Below are 19,726 nucleotides of genomic sequence, written 5' to 3' on the forward strand. Positions count from 1 at the left end.
GAGTTCTCAAGCCTTCACGTGGAGACTTGGGATTGGTGATGTACGAAACGCGCCGAGACAGAGACGCAGGGTAGCATCCAGTATTTTTAGATAATATTTCCTAGCTGCTCCATATATTATGGATCCATAGACTAACTTGGATCGGATTTGACTCCGATAGAGCAGCAGCAAGGTATCTCTGTCAGCTCCCCAGTCCGTATTGCTGAGTACTCTAAGTATGTTTAATGACTTTTGGCATTTCTTTCCTTAATGTGGGGGAGAAAATTAAATTTCGAATCTAGGGTGAGGCCTAAAAATTTTGTAGTTTTCACAACGGGGATCTTCTTTTTGTGTATAAATAATTCAGGGTCTGGGCGGATTTCCCTTAAATTACAAAAATGTATGCTAACTGTTTTGGAGTCCGACAATTTAAAACCATTATCATTTGCACAATTTTAAATTTTATTTAAAAATAATTGTAATTTTCTTTCTAAAGTATTCATGTTTTTTCCATGTATAAAAATGACAAAATCATCAACATACAAAGAGCACTCTATGCCAGGGGATAGAGAGCTTCCGAAGCTACAACACTTACAGCAGGAATGTTGAGGATGCGGAGAGAGCATCAGGCGGATGCTCCATCCTTGTAAAGGACAGTTTCCCCCAAGAGGGTAAAGCTACAGACCACACTACAGGCCGTAGCAGCTAGGATAACCCTACACAAGGTTATCACTTGCTGCAGCCTGTATCTACCTCCAGGCGCTCCATTGAACCCAACAGACATGGAGAACCTCATAAAACAACTCAAAACCCCCTTGGCTGCGCTCGGGCAAAAGATGGTTTAGTATTAAAATTTTCACCTAACTTCGGGGAGGGGTTGAACCCCAACCCCCCCCCCCCCGGCTACGCACATGATAGAAAGCATCTATAAATCTGGAGCTAGTAGACATAGAAAGCATCTATAAATCTGGAGCTAGGGGACCTTGACAATAGGTTCCATAGTAGACACAAAATCAATGTTAATGACATTCTGTTTGCACATGTCCAGAACTTTTTCTCTTTTTTTTTCGTTGACTGATAAATACAATAAAAAATTATTACCTATTTTTATGGTTGCCAGTTTCCCATCAGATTTAACTCTCTTAATGTCTTCTAAATGACCATGACCATATGCTTCAAGTGGATATGCTGGTTGCTTATGACGGGCAATGTCTAAACCTTTAAAATATAAAACATTAAAATTTAATAGTTTTCAGCAGCGAAAAAAATATTTGTTTTGAATTGAAATACAATTTTCTTAGTTTTAATAGCATGAAAGTGGCGCTATATAAAAGCTATAGTAATAATAATAATTAACTAGATATTTTGAGTTTTTAGTTTGGGTAACCTTTATACCATTAAAAAAAATAGTTTTTATTTCTTTTAGTCTTTTTTATTTCTCTTATTAATTGGCATTTTTCTAGATTCCCATTTCTGTAATTCTTCTTATTCTTTTTGTAAAATTTTAGTATCATTTGTTAGTTTTATTTTTGTATATATTGTTACGATCTTCTCAATCAGGCCTTCTGCAAACACTGTTCAACAACACAGCACATCTAATACAAGAACTTGACAAGAGTTTCAATAAACAATGTGGCGGTTTAATTACAAATACATCAATAACAGCCAATAAAAACAATTGGTTAATCTCAATTTAATCCGCCACTGCAGTTACTACAATATTATGCAATCGTCTGCAAATAATCTGACTTTTGTTCCTGAACTAACGCTATTTGGTAGGTCATTCATGTAAATTAGAAACAGCATTGGGCCTAAGACTGTTTCTTGAGGTACACCTAAGTTTATTATTATTCATTATTGGTGTTGATTTGGAGTCATTTATTATTACAATTTGTTATTTTCTGTAGGAAACCCTGAATCCGTTGATGTATTGAGCCATTAAGGCCAAAGTATTTTAGTTTTTTAGGCAGACTATGGTGGTGAAATTAGTAGAATGCTCTAGAAAAGTAAAAAAATTGCTTCTATTATCAAATCCCTTTTAAAGATCATCAATTAATCCTATTAGTTGAGTTTCACAAGATATATATTTCCTAAAGTCATGTTGGTATGGAGAGAGGGCATTATTATGTTTATCTACGTTATTTATGATGTTGCTACATTTCTAGTATTTAACATGTGATGTTGGTGGTGACAGACTACTCGAAATATGTGACGAAGCAAGTCTGTTAGTATTACCTTTTATCGCTCCGGCGATTGGGGGGGGGGGGTCGCGACCAGATCTATCACTGGTGTCATCTGATTTAAGGTCACAGTCAAGAGTGGACGTGCTCGAAGATGTCGGTCACTATTGAACTCAAAAAGCTCGACACGAAGTCCCCATATTCAAAACCAAAATGGGTGTACAGTCGTGCTAATTGGGGTCTAAGAGAGCATCGGATGCCTTTTTGAACGGACTGGACGTCCAAGTTGGATGCATTAACCGGGCATACAGACTATTTGTGAAGGCTTTCTTGAGAGCTGCTCGAAGGGCTATTCCGCGGTCCTGAGGTGGGCAAAAGTTTAAGCCCTTTTGGTCTCCCGTTTTAGCGCGCCTAATCCGACTGAGGAGGGCTGCACGCAGGGGGCACAGTCGTCGACAAAACGATGAAAGAAGACAGGTTTCAATATTTTCAGAAAGAATATGGAAATGAAGTTCTATCAAAGGCAAAGGACAGAGAAAATTGAGAAAGAAGGTTGACCGTTCTTGTGTGGTGCTCCAACGGTCCAGCTGACAAAGGGATAGTTAAATATGAACCTGGCCTAACTGATGTCATAACTGTCGGTGGAAGTCATTTCGCCGGGTTCGAGGCTGAAGTGGACCAAGACCTGCTCTAACCTGGATCTAGCAGATGGACGATAGGCATGGAGACTCCTGAATAACCTCACTGGGGCAAAGTTAGAAGCGCCCCTTCTAACGGCCCAAGGCATGGTGGTCACAAACCGTAAAAGGTCGGACTCTGAACCGTTCCTTCGCGGCTATGTATAAGTCGGCGAAAAAAAGTGATGTGTAGTAGGCATTAGACGGAATCAGAAAGGCCAAAGTGAAACGCAAAATGGTCTATGGCGAAGATGAGACGAACACATTTACTAGTGCAAATTACGAAAGGCACCGGGACCTAGAGATAGGAATCGAACCAATCTTTTTAAGTTCGAGTTCGGTTCGGTAAGATTTAAGTTGGTTTTTTTTTCGGTTTAATGACGGTCATATCTAAAGTTCGGTTCGATGATATGAAATTAGGTAATAGCAAAAACTATGTACATGCAATAATGTTCAATTTAATCTAATAGATAAAAAAACGTGATGTCTTACTCAGATAACGGGCCAGTTTGATGTCCGACACTCGTGTCGCGGGCCACATAACAGAAATGATACCAAAAAAATAAATAAATAAAGGACTTTTACTAGTAACCCGTTGATACAGTACTTCAACTAATTCATGGGATGTGAGAAGTTTATCCGAAACAAAAGACTGAAAATCCCGCTGCATAGATGTGGCTGTATAGATGTCGAAGCACTAAATCTAGAAGTTCGTCTGTGAGGTGAATACGCAACATTTCGCCCATATATTTCCACCTGCTAAATGATGAGTTGCAGTTTTGTTTTGTATGTCAGCTTATGCATGCAAAATCAGCTTGTTTTTTTTGTAGTTTGTTTTTGAGTTCATTTAGATATGATGTGATGGTACTTTAAAAAAGCCGAAGTACCATATCCAGCATGCACGCGGTACAGCCTCCGAAAGAATGAACATTGTAAAGAAGCTAGTATGAACTAAGTGGGGAGCGAAAGCCGATGTGTTGAGGGCACTCTACATGGGCGAGTGCGCTCGCAGATGGATTACAGTCTCCCTATTACGGTCTGGGCATCGCAAACTTCTCTAGCGTGCCTAGAGTCTATTAAAAATCGAGTCATCAAAATCATTTGCAGTACATTCCGGACAACGCCGATTGCCGCAGCGAAATTATGGCGACTCGATCGTTGGAGGGGAGATAGATGCAATCCCCCCTCCCCCGGTGAGACCAATCCAATCCTTTGTATTTTGTATTTTAGTGAAGAAATGTAAAAATAATAAAAACAAGGTTACAAAGACAGTTTTTGTGGAAATACAAACTCAAAATCGGCCCCCGAAGTGGTCCACCAAGGCAGGATAAAAGGCAGGTTTCAATATTTTCAGAAAGAATATTGAAATGAAATTCTGTCAAAGGCAAATGACAGAGAAAATTGAGAAAGAAGGTTGACCGTTCTTGTGTGGTGCTTCAACGGTCCAGCTGACAAAGGGATAGTTAAATATGAACCTGGCCTAACTGATGTCATATGAATGTACTGCAAATTGATCTAATTGTTTTGTAAATGGCCAAAACCTCAGATGAAAAAAAAACTTCCGTAAAAAGAAATAATAATAATAAGAAGAATTCCTTTACTTAAGTGACCTGGCATCACTGCAGTTCAATATGAAAATCTACTTATTAATTATTATTTTAAATAATGTTAGATTTATATATTATTATTATTATAGCTTTTATATGGCGCTACTTTCATGCTTATAGCATGCTCAGAGCGCTTTGGTCCAATCTCATTTGTGGACCAGTGGGGGTAAGGGGGGGGGGGGTAGGGTTATATAAATATTTTTTTCTCTTAAAATAAAAGTTATATTTTTGTGTGTGTGTAAATGTAGTAGTTAATATGACAGAACGTACTTAACATTTGTAAAAAAAAATGTTGACAAAAAATCGAAAACCGTTTGCATTTATGGTAAAAATATGGTAAATAGTCATCTCCCGTGCTTGTTACTATTAATAGTGAATAGTTGTAAAAATGGTGTATTTTTATGAAAACAAATTGCTTGCATAGTTGATTTAAAAACAAAAAGTTTTAGCTTTCAGAAAAAAATAGTAGCCGTTGCATCAGAACTTTGAATTGTCTAAAATATTGTGATTTTGGATTTTCAATATCTTTTTTAGTTTACGAGATCTAAACGGGACGGACGGACGGACGGACAGACCACACAAAACTAATAGCGTGTTTTCCCCTTTCGGGGGCAGCTAAAAATGTCACTAATATAACTTAGATATGTTATATATCGCCTCTCCAACGAGCCCACCTGGTACCGACACCTTCTTTCATTTTATATTTACTAATGATTTAATTTGAGATTACACTTTGGTTCAACATAATATACAAATGGGTTCAAATATCAAAGAGAAGCTTATATTATATAGATATTTAACTAATTTTGTTGAAAAACTATGATTTCTGCATAAAAATTGGTTTAGGGAGGGGAGAGCATTAGATGCAATAGCCCCCACCCCACCATACCACTCAAAACTCAACATACTAGAAAGGAGTGACAGATGTAAACATAATATTATATAGATATTCAACTAATTTTGTTCACAAACTATGATTTCTGCACAAAAATTGCACCGCTCCCCCCACTCAAAGGGTTTAGCTGGGGATGGCAGTAGATGTTATTCCCCCCCCCCCCACACTCAAATGAATCTGCCAACATACTAGAAAGGGAGCGGCATTGTATAAATATTCTTCAAAATATTAATAAGTAACTTGTATCCTATAGAAATGTAACTAATTCTGTTAACTGTGACATATTCTTCAAAATATTAATAAGTAACTTTCATCCTATAGCAATGTAACTAATTCTGTTAACAAACTGTGACTTCTACACAAAAGTAATAGGACCGCCCTTCCTCCACTCGAAAGGTTAGTATCGAAAGGGATGAGGGCTTGATTCAAGCAATCGCCCCACCCCCATCCCAAGAAATCTACCCAACATACTAGACGGGTGGCGGCGACATAATATAAGAATTGGTTAAAATATAAATAATTAGTATATATTACTAAGATTGTGTATACACACTATGTGATTTCTGTACTAAAATTTGCCCGCAACCCCCTTCGAGGAAGGATCGGCCGGGGGGGGGGACGATCACCCCTACCTCCCACTGAATCCGCCAGTGCCTTTGAGATTAGATGGATTTTGCTTAATTGTTAGTTGATCAATCATTAATTAGCCATCAAAAGGGCCATTCAGCATTCGTAGTCTTTGAGGATGCGATTCTATTATAATGCTGACTATCCTACTGAAATACCAGGGCCAAACAGTGTTTTGATGGGAGAGAGATGTTTCATAGAAAAGTATTGTGTGTATTGTCTTGGAGAGGGGCGTTAGAATGCAGGGAGACGAGAACACTACAACTGATGGGCATAAAAAAGTATTTGTAGAGGGGGCTACAATCGTAGCGCTTTCTGCTCGTATATATACTATACTATACTATACTATACTATACTATACTATACTATACTATACTATACTATACTATACTATACTATACTATACTATACTATTAAATTATATTATATTATATTTTATTATAATATATATGAAGAAAGAGAGAGATAGAGATTCCTTGCACACAGTGTCATTTGTTTCTTCAAAACAAATATAAATAATCTTTAAGTTGATGTTTAAGCAAGGAAATTCTTAACAACATTGAAAAAGATTGATTGAATGTTTACCTTTTTTCTCAATCTCTTCTGAAACTCTAAATATGCCAACAAGTTTCAATGTCCCAAATAGTAGAAGACCACATGAAGCTGTCCAGAGTATAATGGCACTCACTGCTACTAGCTGCCACGCCAAAGACTAAAACAATGAATACACTTTAGATCATATGTTAATTAACTTTAAAGAATGTATTACTTCTTTTTAATGACAAATTCACAAATTCGTGTCCATAGACCTATACATATTTTACATCATAGACTATATATATATACAGGACTGCCAACACTAAGGGTAACTAAGTATAAGTTTCGTTTAACCCCAAAATGTGAGACGAGGTACTTCCGGTATAAACTTATTTTATGACATTCACGATGTTTGAATGGTAATGCCAGCTTGGATAATATATTTCTCTTTTCATCGCGTTTGACAATTTCTTTTTACATTGTATACTATTAATATGAGTTAAATAAGCGATTAATAAAAGAGTCAATACAGTTTTGAGAGTGTCATTTATTACTTAGGTAGCCTATAGGCCTATAATTGGTGATAGAAGTTAAGTCTGTGAGTGAGTCAGTCTAAAAAAAAAAACAATAGTGAGTCCCTGAGCCTACACACTGACATCTTTACCAACTTTTATTTACATCTAGTTTCTATACCTATTTTTAAAAATTTAAAAATTTACTTGTAGTTTTTTTTTAAAGATAGCATGCAGTATGCATTAAATATATATATATATATATATATATATATATATATATATATATATATATATATATATATATATATATATATATATATATATATTGTAATAACTTAAGTGAGGCAACCCAACGAGGCACATATATCTTTATTTACACGACATCACAAGTTCATAAAACATCATCTTTCTTAGGCACAGTCTTTTCACTTCGGCTCTCAACTCGGAAATCGCTCTCTCTCTGATGTTGACATCCTTTTAGGTCTAGTCTATCACAGTGCGCACCTTCTAGCACCAGCCTGGATTCGTCCCGAAAAGAAACAGTGCAGTGGAGGTTAGACAGTTCAGGTGGAGGTCGACCGGTGGGAACCACAAACGTTAGGGTGCCTGTTGCCCACGAAGCCATCTGTACAGTTTTCCGCGGTCGTCATTTCCTCTTCTTCCAGTTGGCCAGTCTACGCTTGAGACGATATTGTGGTCGCTGCTTCGACCTCATGACGTTAGTCGCTGATGCCAGCCAGCTGACACAGGGAGAGTTACTGGAGGTTAGGGTTGCCAGCCACGTAACACAAATGGAGGTTGTGGCAATCACTGTAGATTCCAGGGTTGTTGTTCTAAGACGCTGAGTCAGCGGACCTTTTCCATGGACGTCTCGTGACACAGTTGTAGGCCATCTTGTAGCCATGGTTTCAAGCACATAGTCTTTCTCAGCTTCATCTGTAAGGTATGCCCATGAAGCATCCTTGTAATGTTCATCCAACACTACATCAGGTTTTGCTGGAATTAATTCACCACCGTTCAAGTCATTCTCACTGAAGTTGGCAGAAGTACACATTTCTGTCAAGTTCAGATCTTGTAGCTGGGTTGCTTGGCATGTGCACTGTCCCCGCTGGCCCCGCAGGACGCCGCATATACAGTTCATGTCAATCGCCTGGATGCAGTTGCCAAGCATCGAGTTCTCCCTTATGCCACTGCCAAAGTCAAATTCGTTGTTTCTGTCTCGGCCATTGTTGGGGCACGTATTCGCAATTTCACTCGACGACATCAAAGGCAATGAATCAGAAAAGGTTCTGAGGCTTTCATGGCTTGAGTTCCCGTCAAAGGTACTGACAGATAAACAGAGGTCTTTAAGGTCCACAGCAGAAAGCTTGGACGCAGACCCAACGTTGTCTTAATCTGTCCGGCTCATTGAGGTACTCGTTTCAGGTACACCAGGAACAAAAACTTCAGGCACATCACAGACTTCTCTTGTTTCTTCATTTGTCTTTTTCCTTTCGATTTGGTACATCCCGTTGAGATCGTCGCAGCAATCGTTGTCACGTTTCTCGTCTTGAAAGTCATCCCCGCAAGACTTGCCCACAACACAGTCACAGACAGCGCTCCAATCCCTGGCGCCTTCATCACCACTGTTTGTGCAGCCACAGTCCTGACCAGGTAACTGCTCCTTCCCTAACGAGTTTATTCCTCCTTTTGCTTGCGACACAATTTTATCCCTTTGGTCTATTTGGCCTTTTACTTGCAATACACTTTCATCTACTTTGTTCAACATTCTGTTCCTGCTCATGTTTCCCATCGTGTTCCCAATCATGTTCAGTTGTTCATCAAATGCATCCACAAAGTCCTGGATCTTGCCAATGAACTCAACAATCCCAAGTTCAATTTCAAATTGATAGGTCTCCGGATCTTCCTCTTCATTGATCAGAGCTTGCCGCAGACGAGCCGTGAGCGTTTCCCTGCTACCGACGGGTTTTAAACCTCGGTCCCGAAGCTCTTGTCTTATTTCTTTAATTGAGAGCTGATGTAATAGCTTCAAATATGTCATTGTAATCAAAGCCTATCTCCTCTCGTTGAGTTGCCTATAATCCCACTTCTGAGACCAATTGTAATAACTTAAGTGAGGAAACTCAACGAGGCACATATATCTTTATTTACACGACATCACAAGTTCATAAAACATCATCTTTCTTAGGCACATTCTTTTCACTTCGGCTCTCAACTTGGGCGGAAATCGCTCACTCTCTGATGTTGACATCCTTTTAGGTCTAGTCTATCACAGTGCGCACCTTCTAGCACCAGCCTGGATGGCGGTGCGCATGGCAGAGTTATAACAATATATATATAAAATAATGGAGAATGAAGCCATTAAAAATTACAAGCAATCGTGTATTTATGACTAATTGAAAAATATGCATAAAATTTTCAGCTCTGCAAGTTATAAATTTTTTAAGCTAATTAAATCCTAAATAACATCCAATTGTACTAGATGCCATAAAAAAATTGATTGTTCCAAATTTTTCTTCACCTAATAGAATTCTAGAATCATTGTTCCTATTTCAATAAAAATTAATTGTACACGTAGTAAACATGTAAACTTTGACCCAGACTTAGTGACCTATGGCTATAAACTATATCTACATATACGACCATACACCACTGGCGGATCCAGAACTTTGGAATGGGGGGGGGGATTTTTTTCCAAACCCTAACCCTAACGCCCAGTAAACCCTAACCCTATGCATAAACGTGCGTACAGCATATATATATATATATATTCGATATATCAGAATAAAATAAGACTGTTTCTCAATCTTCGGCAAAAAAAAAAAACAGAAAAAAAAAACAGTCTTTCTCTTGCAAGCTTGGGGGTCTGGGAGCGCGCTGTAAGCTTCTTCAGTGGGGTTCGGGGCGAAGCCCCGACGCCCAAAAGCGTTTTCTTGCATTTTTCACGGCTGAAACGCCTTCTCCTAACATCTACAGCTTATTACTTATTAGTGGTGTTCGGGGCGAAGCCCCGACGCCAAAAGCGTTTTCCTGCATTTCTCACTGCAGAAACGCATTCTCCTGACATCTACAGCTTATTATTCATCAGTGAGGTTCGGGGCGAAGCCTCGACGCTAAAAGCGTTTTCTGGCATTCTTCACTGCAATAACGCATTCTCGTGCCCTACAGCTCATTATTCATTGTATTATAAAGTGCCTTTTGAATAATGAGAAAAATATTCTAATATGAATTTATAGTCCCTTAATACATTGCAAATAAAACAGATTTGTTCTTTGAAAAGATTAGGTACCCCACATATTTAGATTAAGGTTTTGAGGATCACCGCCGAAAAAAAAAATATTCGATTAATAATATTGAATAAAATTCTAGCATACATTGTGAGTTATAGTCCTAAATTTATTTAACTAGAAAAATATGAGATAGAGTTAAGGTTGGAAAAAGTCGACTAGGAAAAGATTATCTGGCTTTTGAACTCATCTCAACCGTGACTGTTATATTGAAAAATTTCGTTTGAATTATAACTTTTCCAAAGCAAAGTCTTTCTTAAAATAGTTATGATAAATTCATGTCAAATTACACAAACTCTGTCTGGAAAGGGCAAGGGCGGTAAAATAAAAACGATTAAAATGAAAACTATTAATTCTCGCTCCTTTTTATAATTTCTGCTATTGATTGCATTTTGCATTAAAGAATAGGGGTTGGGCGACTCGATATAAGAGTTTACTTTATAGCATATATAAATTATATTAGTGACAGATTTTTTAAATTTTGTAATATCTTACTATAATACAAAAAAAAAGTATTGATTTGTCCGATTGGGGGGAAGGGGATTGCATGTATCGCACTTCCACCTGTTTATATTATATAGATATTCGACTAATTTTGTTCACATACTATGACTTCTCCATAAAAGTAGGACCGCCTCCTCCACTCAAAGGGTTTAGATGGGAAGGGCGGTGGAGGTATTTTCTCTTCTCCTTCCAATCGGCCAACAGGTGAACGAAATTATATAAAGACCAATAACAAGTTTTAATTATATAGGTATTTAATTGATTCTGTTAGCAAACTGTGATTTCTACAAATAAATAGGACCGCCCCCCCCACTCGAAAGTTTATGGTGGGGGGGGGGGCGGATTGATGCCATCGACCCCTCCAGACCCTACCAAATCGGCCAAAATACTAGAAAAGGGGGGGGGGGGGCGAAATAATCTAAAAATAGGCTGAAATATAAATAATTAGTATATATTATTAACATAAGTAATAAATTCGCATACAAATTGTGTGAATTCTATACTATAATTCGTCCGCCCCCTCCCTCGGGGGGGGGGGGGGTCGTTCAGACTACTAGCTTATGCTCCTGTTTTTGCAACGATGAATTTATAATTGATGAGCTGCGGCAGGTATATTACAATGAACAGCGGAAATGATCATGATCTATATACAATTTCTCGATAATTTGACTACTCAACATTGTTATATGGTCTGGACTCTGATATGTTAGCTTGTTTGTTATTGTAAAATAAAGCATAATCCGAAAAAAAAGCTCGAAATACAAAAGCCATTGACAGTGGAACTTTTTCAACGTTCTGTACACTTTCATTATAATCATCACGATTGTATTTTGGAGAGATGTGCATTGTATCCACAATCATCTGACATACACGGATTCAGAGCTGCCTATAAATTTATCCAACAAATGAATCAATAAAGCGCTGAATATTTTTCTTGAGTTTAAAGAAAGTTAATAATCCTAAGTACAAGTCACTTAAACAATGACTTGTAAAAACACAGAGTAAGGCAGTGTTTCAGACATTCCCAGGTGGCGACTCCATAGATCAGTGATTCCCAAAGTGGTCTATATAGACCCCCAGGGGTCTACGAAAGTGCAAAAATAAATTGGGGGTCTATGAGATGTCCACGGGGGTCTACGATATGGGTTTCATCCAAGCAGGACGAGTTACTTAATTTTCACATTTCATTAATGTAATTATTTCATTCACTAATATATGATTTATACCTTCGTTAATCCTTTAAATATTTATCCTGCTATTCAAACGAAAAATTATTGTATTCAATTCCAATACTTATTTAAATAGCTTAATCTTTGTTTACATATAAGTAATGTTTAGAAAAAAAAATGTAGACTGTACAGCGTTGATTATTTAAAATTGGGATTCATTCCTTCCTTTTCAAACAATTGGTTGCCTAAGTGACTTTTTATGACGATATGAAACCAGTTACGCTGGAGGATCATCTGAGACAATGCCACCCTGACAAAAATAAAGATTTGAAAAACTTTAAAACACTCAAAGATAAAGTTCAGAATAGACCCACAAAATCTCTGTTTGACATCATATAAAGAAGATGATGGTTTGTGAGCGTCTTACAAGATTTCTTTACTTATAGCAAAATACGGAAAACAGCAAAGGTCAAACATTGAATCTACCAGCCGTTTTACACAAACCTACATCTGTTATTATTTTTAAAAATTCTTAAAGCAACAATACAGTTCAAAGTCGCTTCGGTGGCATGAGTAATAAAATTAAAAGCTTCTTGAGTAAATCTTTGCAAACGACAAATACGGTTTGGCCTGACAAGGGGTAGCGCTGTGTGCTACAAACTGACTAATGGTCGCCGTCTCCTTAAATTTCCTTAGGGTTGACCCACGAGACCTTTCCCATGTTAGGGTATAGTTGCAAGGCAGTAGAGTTTTTAATTAAGTTTTCCTTCTGCTAGGTGGGTAGCAAGTCAAGGCTAATGAGCCCTTCCTGTTCGAAGCTTACTGCTTTACGCTCCAGTTACTAGCCTTCACCCCTTCTCCTGTTAATGAAAACAGTTCCGCAGTTTAATATTTGAGCCACACGTGAAAGATCAAGAAATACACAAGAAACTGCGAAATCTTTTACAATGATACTTAAGGCAAATTAATTAATTAATTAATAAATATATAATGTTGGAAATACTACTTCAGATAACAACATATTCGTAAATGAAACATAATATCCATAGTTGTGTAGTTTCAACTCACTACGGTTAGAAATTTGTTTAAAAAATGATGAATTTGCAAATATTTGCAAGTTAAGCAGGGGGTCTACCGAAAATCAAAAAACATGGCAAGGGGTCTACGAGATAAAAAAGTTTGGGAACCACTGCCCTAGATAACATTTTCGTTTAAGCCCACAATAGAAGTTATAGCCCAGAGGAGCGATGTAGGCCTCGACAGTGAGGCCCTTGAGTTTTTTAAAAGAATGTAATGAAAAAAAGAAAAGAAACTTAGTCATAATTTTGTAGGTTTTATTTTTCATTTCTATTAATTGAACACTGTGTAGAGAATCCAAAGTGACGTCATGAAAGTTCACTCAAACGTTGTTGTTGTTTTTTTTACAAAATTGTGTTGCCTACATCATTTGTAAGCGTTGTAAAAAGTTATTCCTGGAGATAGAACTGTAGTTGCGGCAGGTTTCCGTTCAAGTCGGCAACGGGTCTGAACCTTATTTTTGCCGCCCCACCCCCTCCTTGTTGTTGGTCGGTTGTTGGCTTGTAGCTCCAAACGATTAGTACAACTGAACCGATAAAGGCGTTATATATTTTTTGATAAATAAACTTTGAATAACTTCAACAAACTTCTTTGTGAACAAAAACTCAATATAACTGTTATTATTTACGATTTAACTTGAGATGAAACATAGATCTAAGAGTAATGAAATAAACTGATATTTAAACAAAATCTAGCTCACAACCAAAATAAAACCTTACGCTTTCAGGTCTTAAGATCGTCTCACATTTGTACTAGGTACGTTCATTTCATCATTGTCACTGCGTAATCACCAATCAATCATTTAACCTCTTCTCACAGACGTTTAGGAAACACACACACTCCATAACACACTCCATAACACCCCTTTTTGTCAGGACGTTGCGCTCTCCCCCCCCCCCCTTCATATAAGAGGAACTAACGCCCCCCCCCCCCCCACTAATGAAAATGTTTTTTAAAATTACCAGTAATAGATCTACTTACAGGGCGGGCCATTGGACTCAAAACAAAAATTACAAACAAAACGCGAAAATTTAATGCCAGAAATGAGTAGACGCATTATGAAAAAACCCGTGGGAATCCCTCGGTGCTGCTATATTTTATTTGTTCTAGTTTTCAAAATAATTTCTTATGTACGAATATCGATTCTATTTTCATAGAGTAATGGAATAATTAGAATTTATTTAAAATATTTTATTTTTTTATTTAATAATTTTAAAAAAAAGTAACCTTGGTATAATGACTTGGCCGCCCCCTAAAGTCGGCCACCTGCGTGCAATGCACACATTGTATAATAGGTAGCGGCGGCCCTGTATATATATATATATATATATACATATATGTATATATATTGTTATTTCGTGGATCTATGTCATATGGCCATATTTACAAGAGACAAGACGGGAAGGTCACGCACGCGAAGAGTGAAGGCTCCACGCTTGCACAGAAACAAATCTCCAAAGCCTAGATCTAACTCTTGATCTAATTCTAAGATGAGAGACCTCTGTGGCATTTTTCGTCTCAAGAGACGTTCTTTTCCCTTTGCAACTTCTTGTGCTGCGGTCACAGGTTGGGCATATGTAATCACCAGGCGCGTTGTATTTTTACCCTTCTTTGTGCCTCTGTTGTGTATGACATCTGCAATCCGTGACCCTTCCTTTATGCTCTCTCTTCATGTGGATCTATCCAGTGCCACTTTGTCCCAGCTGCTAGTGTCGATTTTAATGAGCTTCATGTCGCGTTTGCACACATCCGTATACCGTAAAAGTGGGCGACCAGCGGCTCTCCTACCTTCTATTAGATCGCCATACAGGATGTCCTGTGGAAGTCGACCTACTGGCATTCTACGAACGTGGCCAAGCCAGCCAAGGCGTCTGCTGCTGATAACAGATGATATCCTGGCACCCTGCCCTTCGTAGCACTTTCTCATCGGTTATTTTGCCACCTTATTGTTAGTCAGTATTATGTTGTCCCACACTCTTTTCTGCAACCGTGACATGGTGCCCATTGCTTTGGCTATCCTGTTGTTAATGTCCTTATCCAGTAGAGTATTGTTGGATATGATGGAACCAAAATAGCAAAAGTGATCAACAATTTCTAGTGGTTAGCCATTATTGTTTACTTGAGGTGCAGTATTTGTGTTCTGAGCTAGTATCTTAGTCTTGCTTTGACTAATATTTAAGCCGAACTTCTGGCAAGCAGCAGATAGTTTGTCAACCAGTGACAGAAGCTGAATATCAGAATCAGACACAATAGCTGCATCGTCAGCATACAGGAGTTCCCTGATGAGTAGCTTCCTAACCTTGGTTTGCCCGCAGCCTGGATACGTTAAATAGTTTTCCAGAGGATCTTGTATGGAGAAACACACCTTCGTTGATGTCATTGTACGCATAATGCAGTAGACAGGAGAAGAATATGCCAAACAGAGTAGGTACAAGCACACATCCCTGCTTGACACCACTGCTAACCTCAAAAGGTGCTGACTGGGCTCCATTGAATTTGACAGTACATTTCGTTTCCTCGTGAAAGCAATCAATAAAGTTCAGTAGTTTGGGAGGGCAAACTATTTTCCTTAGGAGTTTGAAAAGGCCACTTCTGCTGACCATTTAAAGACTTAAGTCAGATCAACAAAAACGATGTAAAGGGGTCTGTCTCTCTTCTCTCTCTCTGAATTTCTCCTGCAGTAGTTGTAGAGAGGATATCATGTCTATGTCGGAATCCAAACTAAGACTCTGGGTAGATTCTAGAAGCTATCACTTGCAGCCTGGATAGTGCCACTCTAGCAAAGATTTTGCCAACTATGCTGAGGAGAGAGATACCCCTATAATTGTTGCAGTCACTCCGATCTCCTTTGTTCTTATATATTGTGACTATATTTGCGTCACGCATGTCCTGTGGGACATGACCTGCTTCACAGCAGCGGCAGAGGAGATTATAGAGTTCAGGGAGCATTCGTTGACCTTAACTACTTCCTCTGGGATGCCATCACTCCCTGGAACTACTTCCTCTGGGATGCCATCACTCCCTGGAGGTTTTCTATATTTCATGCATTATATTGCGTTTTTGAGATCACCAAGGCTCGGAAGTTCATCTCTGCATTCCAATACTGGAAGATCTGGTAGAGAAGCCAGGGCCACATCGTCTTCTGTATTCTGTGTGGCATTGACATAAAGGTAGTGTTCTGTTCATCGTTCTAGCTGCTTGGTGTGATCTGTAATTTTTTTCTCCAGATTTTGATAGAAAGGGGGGGGGGCAGGCTTAGACACTGTTGGATCCACGGCCGCTTTTATGCCATCAAACAGAGCTTTACTATTTCCTAAGTATCCCTCCAAAAGTTGTTAGCACACTGAATAGCCATTTGTTTTGCCTCTTTATTAGCAGTTTTGAAGGTTCGCAAAGATTTTAGACTAGGCTTTACTTTTTGAGCGAGGTGTGCAGATTACTTTTTCTAGATACAAGGTTCCATCTTTGCTAGATTCGCCTCAAACCAGCCTACATTTTTGTGCTTTTGAGGCCCAAAGGCAGTAATTGCTGAGCTGTAGATTACATCTCTTAATTTCTCCCATCTGATAGAGATGTCTTCTTCATCCCTTATCGAGGGGATTGAAATGTTCAGGAGCTCGCGAAAGAGTGCAGACTTCTCTGGGTCACCTACATGGTTGATGTTAATTCGCCTAGTTCTAGATTGAGTGGAAGTATAAGCCTTCTTGAGAAGTAGTTTGATCTTGCTTAGCACTAGTGAATGGTCTGAGTTGCAGTCCGCATTATGGTATGAGCGGGTGTGGATGAGTGATCTACTTTATTTTTTAAAACATGAACATCCATCAGGATACCTTAAAAGTAGACGACCAGTGGCTCTCATGCCTTCTGTTAGATACAGTACATACAGTATTTCTTGTGGAAGTAAACCTGGTGGCATTCTATGAACTACGCCAAGCCAGCCAAGGCGTCTACTGCTGATAACAGAGCACCCTGCTCTTGTTAGCACTTCCTCATTATTTTATCTTGCCACCTTATTTTAAAGATCCGCCTTAGGCATCGGAGGTTGAAGATATTTAGTTTTTTTTCATGCCATGACCATGTTTCACTTCGTATAGCAGTGTGCTCATCAAAAAGGTCCGGTACACCAAGGATTTGGTATTGTTATGCGGAAATGTATTGTCCCACACTCTTTTCTGCAGCCTTGACGTGGTGCCCATTGCCTTGGCTATCCTGTTGTTGATGTCTTTATCTAGTAGAAAATCGTTGGATGTGAGGAGCCATGATGACAAAAATCGTCAACAATACAGATCTATATTGTTAGCGCTTCCTCGCTGTGTATTATGCAGAAAAGTGAAACGGAAATCCAATACCACAGGCGATAGGCCAACACTATAAGTTAGTCGACACTTGTAGCGAATGTCAAACAAGAAAGGCCAACACTATAAGTTAGTCGACACTGATAGCGAATGTCAAACAAGAAAGGCCAACAATATAAGTAAGTCGACACTGGTAGCGAATGTCAAACAAGAAAGGCCAACACTATAAGTTAGTCGACACTGATAGCGAATGTCAAACAAGAAAGGCCAACAATATAAGTAAGTCGACACTGGTAGCGAATGTCAAACAAGAAAGGCCAACAATATAAGTTAGTCGACACTGATAGCGAATGTCAAACAAGAAAGGCCAACACTATAAGTAAATCGACACTGATAGCGAATGTCAAACCAGAAAGGCCAACACTATAAGTAAATCGACACTGGTAGCGAATGTCAAACAAGAAAGGCCAACACTATAAGTAAATCGACACTGATAGCGAATGTCAAACAAGAAAGGCCAACACTATAAGTTAGTCGACACTGATAGCGAATGTCAAACAAGAAAGGCCAACACTATAAGTAAATCGACACTGATAGCGAATGTCAAACAAGAAAGGCCAACACTATAAGTAAATCGACACTGATAGCGAATGTCAAACAAGAAAGGCCAACACTATAAGTAAGTCGACACTGGTAGCGAATGTCAAACAAGAAAGGCCAACACTATAAGTAAGTCGACACTGATAGCGAATGTCAAACAAGAAAGGCCCACACTATAAGTAAATCGACACTGGTAGCGAATGTCAAGCAAGAAAGGCCAAGACTATAAGTTAGTCGACACTGGTAGCGAATGTCAAACAAGAAAGGCCAACACTATAAGTTAGTCAACGCTGATAGTGAATGTCAAACAAGAAAGGCCAACACTATAAGTTAGTCGAAGCTGGTAGCGAATGTCAAACAAGAAAGGCCAACACTATAAGTAAATCGACACTGGTAGCGAATGTCAAACAAGAAAGGCCAACACTATAAGTAAATCGACACTGGTAGCGAATGTCAAACAAGAAAGGCCAACACTATAAGTTAGTCGACACTGGTAGCGAATGTCAAACAAGAAAGGCCATCACTATAAGTTAGTCGACACTGGTAGCGAATGTCAAACAAGAAAGGCCAACACTATAAGTAAATCGACACTGGTAGCGAATGTCAAACAAGAAAGGCCATCACTATAAGTTAGTCGACACTGGTAGCGAATGTCAAACAAGAAAGGCCAACACTATAAGTAAGTCGACACTGGTAGCGAATGCCAAACAAGAAGTTTAATACTAACGAAGGGAACCGTGTAATGTCGTCAGGCTAAATCTTGACTTTCACAAAAACCTGCTTCGCTCTAAAGCCGTCAAAAGTAGTCTGTTTACATTTCACTCTTCTTCCTCAAATTTTAGCCTCTTGTTTTCATTAGTCGCGTCTCTAAGTCGAAACACGTTCCCCCCTTGTATGAAACAAATAACCCACACAGCCCTCCTTCTCCGGTTACATGTATTTGGCACATTGTGTGGTATGCGCTATTGAATACTGTCGACTCGATGGTTGGAACCCTACCCACCGTCATACCTCGCCGTTGAGGTTTGGTCTATGATTTAATCATCTTTAATTCTAAAGGAACACTTGTAACGATTTATGTGTAAGTCAGTGGCCCGACAAAATAAGAAAAAATAACGCCAACATAATAGCGCCGAAAAATAGCGCAAAATTTCCCGACAAAATAGCACAAGACAAAATAGCGCAAACTTATTTATGATGTGTATAAAAATACCGATTGAAGTAAGTGAAGGTCCTGTCAAGCATTTTTGTTGAGGTCTCTATCTTCTTCAATCTTAATAGATCTAAAAGTATGCCATATTTGCAAAGAAAGAGAGTATTTTAAAAATTTATCTCATTCTCCTTTTTCAACAATGTTTAAAAAGCGTAACTTACCAAAAAAAAATTACTTTGAAAAGTTGTGACTCCTGTTAGACATGTGTGTTATAGTATTGTTACGTATTTCTGAATCTTCTGGCTAAATGTACTAGTTGGCACACAAATAAAAACACTGCAAAGAACTTGACGACTAAACTCTCAGCTTCATATAACTTTATTGACTATTAACTCTAACAATTCATTACTGTAACATGTAGCGTAGAAGACTGTACAATATCTGTCAGTTTACAGTTAGCTATACTTCGTTGCAATTCATCTCTTCACTTCGTTGCAATTCATCTCTTCTCAACTTACCGAGCCGTATTCCACAGAACAGACCAACGACACACTTCCCAGTGTCGCTCCAAATCTCCCAAAGCTGAACCAAGTCGTACTCAAGTCTACCGAATCAGAGCCGTAC

The 19,726-nt window shown here is 38.6% G+C and overlaps 1 protein-coding gene across 2 annotated transcripts in view; it reads right to left on the minus strand.

Annotated features, from left to right (window-relative positions):
* The window catches only part of LOC106070894 (putative ammonium transporter 1), a 114,456-nt gene that overhangs the window by 2,904 nt on the left and 91,826 nt on the right, over positions 1 to 19,726 (minus strand). For both annotated transcript variants that reach the window (XM_056044950.1, XM_056044948.1), the window contains 2 exons: positions 6,551 to 6,677; positions 1,081 to 1,197 (listed from right to left, as the gene is read on the minus strand). In XM_056044950.1, coding sequence (XP_055900925.1) covers positions 1,081 to 1,197; positions 6,551 to 6,677 — 244 coding nt within the window. The remainder of the gene's footprint in view (positions 1 to 1,080; positions 1,198 to 6,550; positions 6,678 to 19,726) is intronic.

This window comes from Biomphalaria glabrata, chromosome 10 (genome assembly GCF_947242115.1).
Source record: "Biomphalaria glabrata chromosome 10, xgBioGlab47.1, whole genome shotgun sequence".
In the NCBI taxonomy this organism is placed as follows: domain Eukaryota; kingdom Metazoa; phylum Mollusca; class Gastropoda; family Planorbidae; genus Biomphalaria; species Biomphalaria glabrata.